An 11,661-nucleotide genomic window follows, 5' to 3' on the forward strand; every position below is an offset into this window, starting at 1 on the left:
AAACCAAATAAGTTAAACCAACAATTATGTTTGTTCATCATATGGATTAGTTTTTCAAACTCAACATGATGTACTTTTCTTATCATTGAACTAATTGGGTGGTATTAAATTTATGTATAAGAGGTTTAACTATTTTTGTGTCATTTATAATAATTTGATGTATTTTTTTATTCTAAAACATATTTAAATATATTTTCTTAGTTGAATGAGTTACGATTTTAGATTTGTGATTCTTTAAAGACTTCTTGTGTCATTTACTAAAAATTTCTATGTCATTTCTAACTAAATGATATGTTTTGTTATCACTAAATTGATTGTGTGGTATTAAACTAAAAAAGAGGAGCAGTTTTGAATTATGCATAATTTAATAAACAATAGCACCGAAACTTTTTAACCATGATACAAGAAGTTTTTTAATTTTTGACACTGAAATTTTTTAGCCGTGACACAGATTTTTATTAGAAGGGTGAAACAAGAATTATAAAAATATGAAACAAAAAATGACTATGATGACCATAAGGAGGAAGAGAAGGAGGAGGAATGATAGTTTTAAATTATCCAAAATAAAAAATCGAAATTTTTAATCGTGACACAGAAAATTTTTTAACCGTGTCATTTACAACTAAATGAATCGTTAAACTAATTGTGTAATATTTAATTAAAAAGAAGAAGAAGATAATGACTATGGTGATGATAACAAAGGAAAAAGAGAAAAAAAAAGAAAAACAAAAGAAATCAAATAAAAAAAAAGAGGAGGTAGTCCGGACTCACGAGGACAATGATAATAACAAAAGAGAAGGAAAAAAAAAAGAAAAAGAAACAGTAGGAGTGTAAGAAAAAGAAGAAACGAATAAGAAATAAAAAAAAAAACAAAAATACACATAAAGTACTTAGTTAAGTATTTTACTTTATTGCAGATAAATATTTTATTTGCTTGTGTAACTTTTTTATCCTCTAATATCAGGGAGTTTTTAGACATTAGTTATTATTTTCCCAACGGACCATCTTCAACTTAATAAATTAAGGAAAAGATAAAATAAAAAGCGATAATTAGTCTTCAATTTGCAGTTTTGCACATTTGTGGCAATGATCATTTAATTAAAAACAGATTTCGGTTTGAAAACTAGTAACACTTTTTTTCCAAATGAAAAAACAATGTAAGGGGTGTGGGGTCTACTTATGGGGGACGTTGTCTTCACCAATCCAAACACTTTCGTTCTTAAAGCTCTATTGACTCCAAAACTTAAGTTGAAAAGAAATCCGATTTATCAAACAATAATTAAGCATATATAGGCATAAATGCAGTCCAACAATTACGCCAGCATTTTACACTTTTGATTCAGCATATTGGGCAGTATTAGAAATCAAGGTCTTTCTACACAAATGAGCAATTCAATAACTTATGCACGAGTTAACTCATTCTTTTAAGAGTTACTATATTATTTGCCTATAGAGCTTTGTCCCAAACATAACCTGTGACATCAACTGATTATGTTACTGCCGCTGCAAATTTTTAATTGCAAGATTTTAACAGCTTAAAGGCATGATCTTGATTTTGCTCAACATGGACTTCCAAAGAGTGAGACAATGAAGTCAACATCTGGATTTCTCATTAATTTTTGTACATAGAAGAACCTATTTTTTTCCACTCTTATCAGTTGCGTTATATAAATTCCCAAAAGCTGGAAAGCCAGCTACCTGCAAACTTTCTGCAACACCAAATTTTGAGGTCGAACCCGACTTCGTGCTATCCTGAATCCAGTAGCTCCACAAGATGATGAATCCTAACTATCTCCTCCAAAATCAACTTGTTTCCTTGCCATTTTACAATTTGATGAATTCAGCACTTAAGTCTGAGGTTACCTCGATCCTTCTAGTTTTGTTAATTTGAATTATTGACTGAAGCTTTTTTTACCACCTTCATGAGTGTTCTGAGAGAGATGTTGACTCATCTTAAACCCCATTTCCAAAAGAGGATGTATTGGAATTTTCCTTACGCTACTCATTCAGAGCCTAATAGGTTGTTCTGAGTCATACAGCCGGAATCTATACTGGAGTCTATCATCACTGTATCAGCCGACACAGCAGCGGAAACTGGCTCCAGCTTGACTGACATCCTAATGCGATCTAGCTTGATCTCTTCCTTGACCTAAGAAGCAGCAGCTTTGGCTTTAAGTATGGGAGCAACTAATTATATATAGCATACAAATTCACAAGGTAGTGTAATCACACAAGCCTCATTAGATGATTCAGAATTGCCAAAAATATGTAAGAGAAATACTGGTTTACATCCTCTGCATGTAAGAGACATACTTTGTAATGTTCCAAGACAAAAAGCTAACCTTCTCATTAGGATTAAGCCTATTTCTTGAAGCTGAATCGCCTGACAGAGCATCAGCAATAGCATCAATAGGCCCTCCTACTACCTGTACATTTGTTACATCATCCCATCAACCATCAGCAATAATTAGATTTATGCTGTTCACTCAGGCCAAAACAATAAAATAGCATCAATGCGAGTAAATTAAAACTTTCGATTTCAACCATAGGTGCAGAGGAAGTGCATCAAGGTTGCACTAAGACTCACCTGTGGAAGCTCTAAAGTTAGACAACTGGATTTAATTTTTACTTGTCCATTCATATCTTCATGCTGAGAGCAATCCTCCTTCAGATCATAAGAAAATGGAAGGGTCTCTGAGATATTAACACAGGTTGAATTATCAATGACAGTACTTTCTTCTTCGGGTGTATGTTCAAAATCTAGCAGATGAGAAGCTTCTACTCCATCTTCAACAGGAGCAGCATCTACGACCTGTAAGGTGATCATATAGGTTTTGATGCACACAATTATAACCAAACAAGAATCTGAAAATATCAACAATTTTTAAGCACTCAACTGTGTCAATTAGGCTAGACCAGGCCATTGGGGGCCTAATATAGTGAGGGGCGAGATCGTAGGCCTAGTCCAATACTATGCGGACATGGGTTATGCACTTATGCTGGCCAACCAGTTAGTTGGTACTCTATGTATACATACATTTGACTATAGTCTAAAAATAAAAATTTCAATAACTTGTTTAACTAAAGATACTAATTTCAATAACTTATTTAACTTTTATAAAATGACAAATATTTACTTCTAATAATTTTTTTTTTCAAAAATAAAAATAGATTACTATATGTGATAATGATGTGAATGGAACTAAGGCTTGTAACTTTAATAATTGATTTTGGTATCTCGGACTTGCAGGCTGACTGTAACCAAACCCCACATTGGCAGAGTGCCAGAGTCAAGTCAAACTTATTTTTCACTTCAGTTTTGTTGGTCCAACACACATTTGGTCGAGATTTTCAGGTCAGCTGATCAAGCTTATAGAGAAAGGAAAGACGAGAAAGTGAGGAAAATAGAAGTGCTTATAGATATTTTCTGAATAATTTTTCAATTATTGAATTGTAAATTATGAAATTGGATAGTTCATACACATAAAGAACTTAATCCTATATAACATTGGGGAATTAATTAAGAGCCATACTAACAATGACACAAGATTTGTATTTTCTATCTCATTGCATATTACACACTGGATACAGGTATGATAACAGACTATATACACACCTTGTGTTTAGTCAGATTGACTTAGACCGTTCATCTTGATCATATATATAATTATGAACAAGCTTCCAGGAAAAGAAAAATAACCACCAAATAGTTAAGAAATAAGATTAAACCAACACTATGGAAGTCCCTGTATAGTACCACACGTACATAATATCAAAAAATAGAGTCAAATCATTTCTAGAAACTTTTAACTGTAAAATATATATCACTTACACTTGCTTCTTGTGCTGCTTTCAATCTTGCTTCCTTCATTTTTGCAGCATATGTTTCTTTCAAGCGTAGTGCCGCTTCTTCAAAAGGAGCAGCATTTTGAATGGCATGTCTGACAATGTTGACAATGACATCAAGATTGTGATCAACATATGGGAGCTTTGATGATGTCAATCGCCGAAGACCGCTTATAGTAACAGGCATCTGCTTTGCTTTAGATGATATGAACAAAGTTTAGTTTGATGTATGTCCACAAACTCCTACTTGTTAGACCAACATTCTCCAAAATCTTCCATAACTTTTATTTACCTATTTCAAGAAGTACTTTATTTGGTAAAATAAAGCCAGTACTCTCATCTTCTGAACGAGCCAAAATGTCCCGCCATTCATTAAGCCCCTGCCAGCCACAAGAGTAAAATATTTGAAATATAATGTATGGGCCATAAGCAACGAATGCTACTATTTCTTTTGGTACAAGTGTGTGCCAATTTTATGAACTCTAGACACTGCACCTGGTTCATGCTGTATTACATGTTCATACCTGGTTCATTGGTTTATGTTTCTAATTAAACTTATGTCATGCAGTTTGCTATAAAAGAAAGTATATTTGGGGGCCCAACCAAATCTGTTTCTCATGATAGAACCCACCTTCAGCATGTTAACCATTCTAAACTAGTGCCAGCTGGGTTACTAAGAAAATAGAAGGCAAAAAAAAAAAAAGAAACAAAAATGCATCTGTATTAGAGAAGATACAAGAACAACATGCAGTATGCTTTATCTCCATATCCGTGTTGTAAAACTTGAGGTGGATATGATACTAGACACTATAGTACAAACCTGTCATTTTATTTCATTAAAATATAGAATTACCCCTAGAACACCATAAGTACAGGGTCGGAATCACTTTTCCACACTTGAGTGAAAGAGAATCCTGATGAAATCCTAGCTCCATCCTCCCCCCTCCCAAAAAAAACAAAAAAACAAAAAAACATCCATGTTTCTCTTCACAAAATAGGACTGACCAGTAAGTCCAAATCTTGAAAAGATTTCGCCAAGGGGTACATAGACACATAACAAAACTGGTGTTCAACAGAAGAATCAGACCCATTTTCATTTCCCAAGTAACTGAGCGTATGCGATAAACAAATCAGAAATTGAAGAGCAACTTACTGAAACAACAGCAAGCTGCTGAGCATTAAAACCAGCCCCCAGCAACCTGTATATAAAATAGTAATTCAACTTTCGTGGACACCTTTTGGGAGGAACTAAATGAGTAACAGAAACCTCAACAGACAAATACTACATATATAGAGGCAAAAAGTTAATCAAGAAATGAATGAGGTCCAGAAAACCTGATACCCACACAGGATGCTTAAGTAATGAAAATCAGAAAAAAATAAGAATAAATAACATTACAAACCCATATATATGAAGGTACGAGTCTTCTGTTAGAAGCTCTTTCTCATATAGTTGCATGCAGACATCATAACTACGTTTGTAAACCTGCCAGTGACAATAAATGAAATTTAAGGGAAAAATAAACAAATAAGTAGATAAATAGAAGAAAAAAAAATCATTAAATCAGGCAGCCAGGTACTCAGCAATGGTTTACATTTTCTTTCTCAAAAAGCTGTTTTGCTGCTTGATTAAGGGAATAAAAAGAAGGATGTATAATTAAAATATTGACCAGGTAAAAGTCAAATAGGTCACCAGCAATTGCATGCTTTCAGTATCCTTTAGAGTGCAAACAGTAGAAACAAAGCAGTCTAAGAGAGAACAAAGTAGGCCCACAGCTTAAGTAAAGGATTGATAGATTACTTGCTCATCTAGCTAGTTTGATATCAACTTACCTCCACCAGAGGATTTTCAGAACTTTCAGATTCCTTGGACAAAGCAAATAACTTGATTCTCAGTTGGTCATATATATACAGCAGATAGTGTGTATCTTCTCTGCCATATCTGTCATCAGAATAACAGTTCATAAAAATTGTAGTAATTAAACTGCAGGGAGAGTCTACAAATCCATGACATCAGGGAATAACAAGAATAAACAAGGAATCAAAACAAAATTGCACCTTATCATAACATCAGGAAGAGGGCGTTGTCTCCAATCTGCATTCTGGTATCTGCAAGGAGTTGAAGAACATCAGCAAGAATGAAAGGAATAAGCCAGGCCACAGACATTAAAAGATAATTAAAAGATCTGTGTTCACGCAATAGAACAACTCAAGGAAGGGCAACTCTTAAAATAAACAACACAACTTACTCTTTGTTTGCAGTAACCCCACACAAGTGTAGTAAAAGATATTGCAAACTAAATCTCTCCAATTTTAACACCCTAGAAGCCTGAACAATACAATCAATATTTCAATACATGTGTTTTAGATATATAATAATGCAAGAGTGTATAGCAAAACACGGGATGACGGAAAGCTAAAAAACTATACAACTTGGTTCACCATTTCTTAAAGAAGTGTTTGGTTAGTGTCCATGTCAACCAGAGACATGTACACGGTGGTACATGTCTACTGGTTTTTTTGTTGAGACATGAATCTCTTTAAAGCTGCTTACACTAAGACACAAGTTTTGAGACAATTTTTCCCACTTTGGTCCCTGATTAATTTTTAAAATTTCAGCTTTGTCCCCTAACATAACCCTAATCCCTCTTATCCCACTCTCTGCTCCCCCCTTTTCTATCCCTCCTCCTTCTGCCTCCTAGCTCCCCCCTCTGCCACTGCCTTCTCCCTCAATCAATGCTGGCCGCCACTGCCTCCCTCCTCTATCCACCTCACCTCCTGTCTCTCTCTTCCTTCCTCCCTCTACCCTCTTTGTCTTCACCGCACCTCCTTCCTTCTTCATATTGCACCTCCGTCTCGAGTCGTTATATGCCTTGCCTCTCTTCCTCCTCCACGTCCACCTCTCTTCCTATTCATGTCATCCACCACCATCACGTTTTCCAGATCTGCACCGCATCCACCTCTGCTCAACCTTCACTGCCTCCCTCTCACCTTCCTTTCTTTTCCTTTTCAATCTGTTTTAGTTATTTTTTCCTTTTCTTTAAAAAATAATTGTTGAATTGTTTATTAAATTAGAGTTGTTGATGGTAATAATTTAGCTTGAGGTTGAAAAATCCCTGGTGGTGATGGTGAAAAGCAATCGTTGTGGTGGTGGTGGTGGTGAAATAGTGGTTATAGCATAGAGGGTAGAGTTGACATTTGGTATAGCCTATTGTGTCTAATGCATCATCACCAAACATAGCAAAAAATTTGTATATCTTTGTGTCTAAAAGACACTAACCAAACACTGCCTAATATCACAGAAGAGACCAACGCACAATGAATGCATGAAATAGTTTTCATTTATGTAATTGTCAAAATGAAAATAAATTTCTTATTAGATCTTGAGGTTATATGACTAGCTTACAGCCAATAGAGAATCCACGAAATGCCTCAAAATAATGGTGATGGTGATGGTGAAGGTGATGGTGAAAAGCAATGGTGGTGGTGGTGGTGAAATAGTGGTTATAGCATAGAGGGTAGAGTTGACATTTGGTATAGCCTATTGTGTCTAGTGCATCATCGCCATAGTAAAAAATTTTTGTATCTTTGTGTCTGAGAGACACTAACCAAACACTGCCTAATTTCACAGAAGAGGCCAACGCACAATGAATGCATGAAATAGTTTTCATTTACGTAATTGTCAAAATGAAAATAAATTTCTTATTAGATCTTGAGGTTGAGGTTATATGACAAGCTTGCAGCCAATAGAGAATCCAGGAAATGCCTCAAAATACTAACATAAAAAAACAGCTAGCTATTTTTCCCATTTCAAAAGCACTCATAATTAAATATGCAGAAACTCGTGAAGTAACTAGAGCAGACCAGACAAACAAGGAAAGGCTCAATAAAACACAAAGCACCGATAAATCTCACTATAGGCTCAATTCAAGCATTTTGTCCATTGCTGGCAAAAGTACAATGATATATTATTACTCCCAAGGTAGTTGAAAATTGGTGGTCCCAAACTCGTCCAAAATGCATACAATTCATGTATGACTAGTTTAAAAGATAGATTAAAGAAACAGTTGAGGACTTAGGATCTGCTGAGATAGTGTGCTCAGCATCTTTGGAGCTGAGTAGAGATTTCATACTTCCATCAATGCGGAGTTCATTCTTTTAAAATTTTATGACTGCAGGCAGCATGATATGGGATTCATTTTCTAGAGTTACTCTATATTTTCCTTTACAAAGATTTGGTTTGCCCGTAATGAAAGCCAAATGAAGGATGTGGAGTGGTGGTAATGGAAAAAGAATATAAGGACAATAGAAATTCAAGGAATTTAGTTGTAAGTAAAGCACTTGTTGGTAGCTTGAAGATCATTGAGGTTTTATAGCAGTTTCCTGTGGAGATATTGGCACAAGGTAGATATAAGATATGCATACTTTCCTCTCTTTTTAGGTTAGTTTACCATTGTACTATTCTCACCATATTATTTTATTTGGAATTATAATTATAATACACAAACCTGGCCCGTGTCAAACATATTACAAACATATATTCCAAAATCCCGTTGCAACCACACAATATCTCGATCTGCTCCATGCAAGACCTGATTAACCATTAAAAGGGTCAACACAAAGAAGCAAAATTTAAATAAATAAACATCAAGCATGTATATCAGACCTTCTTCTTTGTAGGGTCCTTAAAGACTTCACGCAGATAAGGCCCAACATGGACACGGAGCTTTAAAGTATCTACAATAAAATCCTCAGTCCTGGTTGAGATTTGCATCAAGCAAGTCAAACCTTGGAATGAACGATATTGATTATGTTCCAAATCCACCTAAATATCATAAGAGAATAAGAAAAAAGTCAAAAGAATACTATAAGTAATATTATAGGTGCAGTAACTACAACAAACTGAAAATGTTGGTCCAATAGTTATACTATATGAATTGAAACAAAATAGCATTCACAAGACAAAAGAAAGAGCAAAAGAACTACATAGCACAAAAACAAAATTAAATCATCTTAACCTAAATGCATTTTGAAAGGGGGAAAAGATCCCCCAAATAACGGACTATGATTGACAACTAGGTAAACATAAATCCAAACAACACAATTATGAGATCATATCTGTGACAGTTAAGCATTGAGCATATCACTACATTACTTCAATAAATCATCCACCATGTTAAGTACATAAATCACAGTTTCCTATTTTCGTTTTCAGTTTACAAGATTTTTTGAAGAAAAAAGAGAAAGCATAATAAAATTGTGTTTGCCATTTCACTTTTCATGTCACATTCCAGAAACAGAAACACTACAGAGATCGAACACATAAACCAAACAGGAGGGTCTATCGCTAATTTCGTTTTTGCTCACTCGCCAATAACTGTTCAATAAGCAGCACATAGCAGAATAGTTAACTGGATGCAAACATAGAATCTAGTGGCATAACAAGCTATGAAAAGGAAAACTTTTAGCAACACATAACAATAGGACTTATGTTTTACCGCAAATTCATCAGCAGCACGCAGCTTCGCAGCCAATTCCTTCAATCCTTTGACGTCCTCCACTAGCTTGAAAGGAGTGCATTCCATTGCAGGAGGCTTCATTGGCACTAAACCCTCAAGATTTTTATCAACAAACTCCAAATAAGAGTGTTTCTCCTGAAATGTAAATTAGTTATAATAATCATACAGTAATTCAATAAAAACATGGTAATAATATAATACTGATAAAAATACAAAAGCAATACAACTAAACACAAATAAATAAGAACCAAAATTTTGAAACATTTAAGCATAGCAAAAACAAAAACAATGAAAAGAAATGTAAATTTGTTTGCAGATAACCAATGAAATTATGCAAAACAAGTTCAGCCAGCCAATAAAATATAAAGGTTCAATACTACCAAGTCCGACACCAAGATTTAATGCCAATAAAGACGAGGAAAAAAAAAGAAAAGATTATACTTATTTAATAACAACCATTACTTCACCAGAATAACTACGTGGGCAAAAATCGCAGTAAACTTCATGGTTTATACTTGCATGTAGTAATGTCACACATAAATGCAGTCCAAAAATGTTCTCCCCATTTCCTCACCCCACAAGTGTATCTTCTCCGCTCAGGAGAGAGAGAGAGAGAGAGAGAGAGAGAGAGAACAAAAATCAAACTTCAATATATCAACCAAATTCCAATGTGCATTGTGGAAAAAAAAAAGGAACAAAAAAAAAACAAGAAAAAGAGAAACACACCAAAGGATGAATGAACCTCTGATCATCCTCACTCTTCTCCAACCAAATATGCTCAAACGGCACGTTGGTGTTGTTAACGACAATGTCGTACACATCCTGAGGCTTCCTAACCGTGGCTAAGTGAAACGACACCTTCGGCTTCGTCGTTTCCGTAGTCCCCGCTGCTTCCACCTTCTTCTTCCCAACACCACCTCCCTCCTTCTTGACTCGAACCAACCCGAACCCGTTCTCCAGCTCCACCTCCTCGAACTCCTCGTCCTCCTCCCTCGCCTTCCGAACCTCGCTCACTGACTCGTCAAACCATTCCAAGAGCTCATCGTTCATGTCAACCACCCACTCGTAAGCATCGTCGATGTCGGACGGGAAATCCACGCCGGTGTTCCATGCATGCGTGGTGACGCCGATGCTCTCCAGCATCGACTGCGAGCGACGTGCGATTTCGTCGATCGGGCGCTTGAATTCGTCGAAGTTGAGGTAGAAATGGTGGAAGCTCTGCTCCGTCGGGATTCGCTGGGAAGAGCCGGAGAGCTCCTTTAGGTAGCGGTCGACGTTCATGGCGATGACGAAGGAGAATTGGTCGGAGAAAATGAAGGCTATGGAGTTAGGGTTTGCGCAAAATCGGCATTGCTGTTTGGGAATTTTGGGAACTCTGCGTTTTGGTTTCGGAGACGGAGAGAAGAGTGTGTGTCTCTTTGTTTTTTTTTTCCTTCCTACCTTTTTGTTTGTTTCGTTGAGTTTTGAGTTTTGACTAACAACTGAAAAAGCTCAGAATAATGAACGAAAGTAAGAAGGCAATGGAAATAATGGGTCTCAAAATTGGGCATTGCAATGATAAATTGATAATACTAAATTATAGTCAGAAAAATAAAATTACAATTTTGCTAACGAATATTTTTAAGATACTAAAAAAAGAATTTATATGAAAAACTGATAAAAATTAATTATCATGAAACTAAATACATTAATTCTAGTTTTTTAAATAAAAAAAGTTTTTCTTTTGCTTACTTAACAAAAATTAATATTTTTTATCTTTAAAATAAATATTATTTTTATTTTTATTTTATAAAAAAATAATATATCTAAATAATTTTTTATCTAAATATATTAATTTTTTAGAAAATTATAAAAATAAAAATAACACTTATTTTAAAACAGAAGTAGTAGTAATCAAAATCCATTAAAATAAAGATTATTAAATTATTATTTGATATTCAATTCATCTATCATTCATCCTGTGTTACTTTGGTAACATCATTGAAAGAGGTGTTGCAGAATATGCAATCCAACTAATCTAATAGTAGATGATGAATGAGTTGTCACATCATCACGTGCTATGTGGTAGGCAAATATTTCTTATATTTAGTTCAGTCTTTTGAGGCTGATTTTTTTAAATATTGGATGACAGTTGATAATACATAATTATTTTAAAATTTATAAAATTAATGAATAATTAGTTAATAAATTAATTATTATTTAAATAAATTAAAAAATTAAATTTTATAATTTAATAAAATAAAAATAATTAAAATATAAATTTTAATATTAATTTTAAAAATTTTGATCTAAAATT

The 11,661-nt window shown here is 34.5% G+C and overlaps 1 protein-coding gene across 1 annotated transcript; it reads right to left on the reverse strand.

The window, feature by feature from the left end:
• Nucleotides 1–1,114: 1,114 nt before the first annotated feature.
• On the reverse strand, nt 1,115–10,873 carry LOC130935623 (protein RRP6-like 2). Its single transcript, XM_057865452.1, has 14 exons — nt 10,092–10,873; nt 9,345–9,500; nt 8,513–8,671; nt 8,355–8,438; nt 6,096–6,175; nt 5,905–5,955; nt 5,680–5,788; nt 5,250–5,332; nt 5,000–5,045; nt 4,139–4,226; nt 3,833–4,041; nt 2,588–2,812; nt 2,343–2,426; nt 1,115–2,149 (listed from the first exon to the last, which is right to left on the reverse strand). The coding sequence occupies exons 1-14, from the start codon at nt 10,644–10,646 to the stop codon at nt 2,003–2,005; spliced, it is 2,076 nt and encodes a 691-aa protein (XP_057721435.1). The 5' UTR covers nt 10,647–10,873; the 3' UTR covers nt 1,115–2,002.
• Nucleotides 10,874–11,661: the final 788 nt, after the last annotated feature.

This window comes from Arachis stenosperma, chromosome 6 (genome assembly GCF_014773155.1).
Source record: "Arachis stenosperma cultivar V10309 chromosome 6, arast.V10309.gnm1.PFL2, whole genome shotgun sequence".
Taxonomy (NCBI): Eukaryota; Viridiplantae; Streptophyta; class Magnoliopsida; order Fabales; family Fabaceae; genus Arachis; species Arachis stenosperma.

Bases quoted from the DNA above. Each gene is read 5' to 3' on its own strand.
- LOC130935623 (XM_057865452.1), bottom strand. From the start codon at position 10,646: ATGAACGTCGACCGCTACCTAAAGGAGCTCTCCGGCTCTTCCCAGCGA. The intron at 5,333-5,679 runs GTAAGTTGATAT...TGTCACTGGCAG, and splicing joins CTGAAAATCCTCTGGTGGAG to GTTTACAAACGTAGTTATGA. The intron at 4,042-4,138 runs GTAAATAAAAGT...TATCATCTAAAG, and splicing joins TAAAGTACTTCTTGAAATAG to CAAAGCAGATGCCTGTTACT.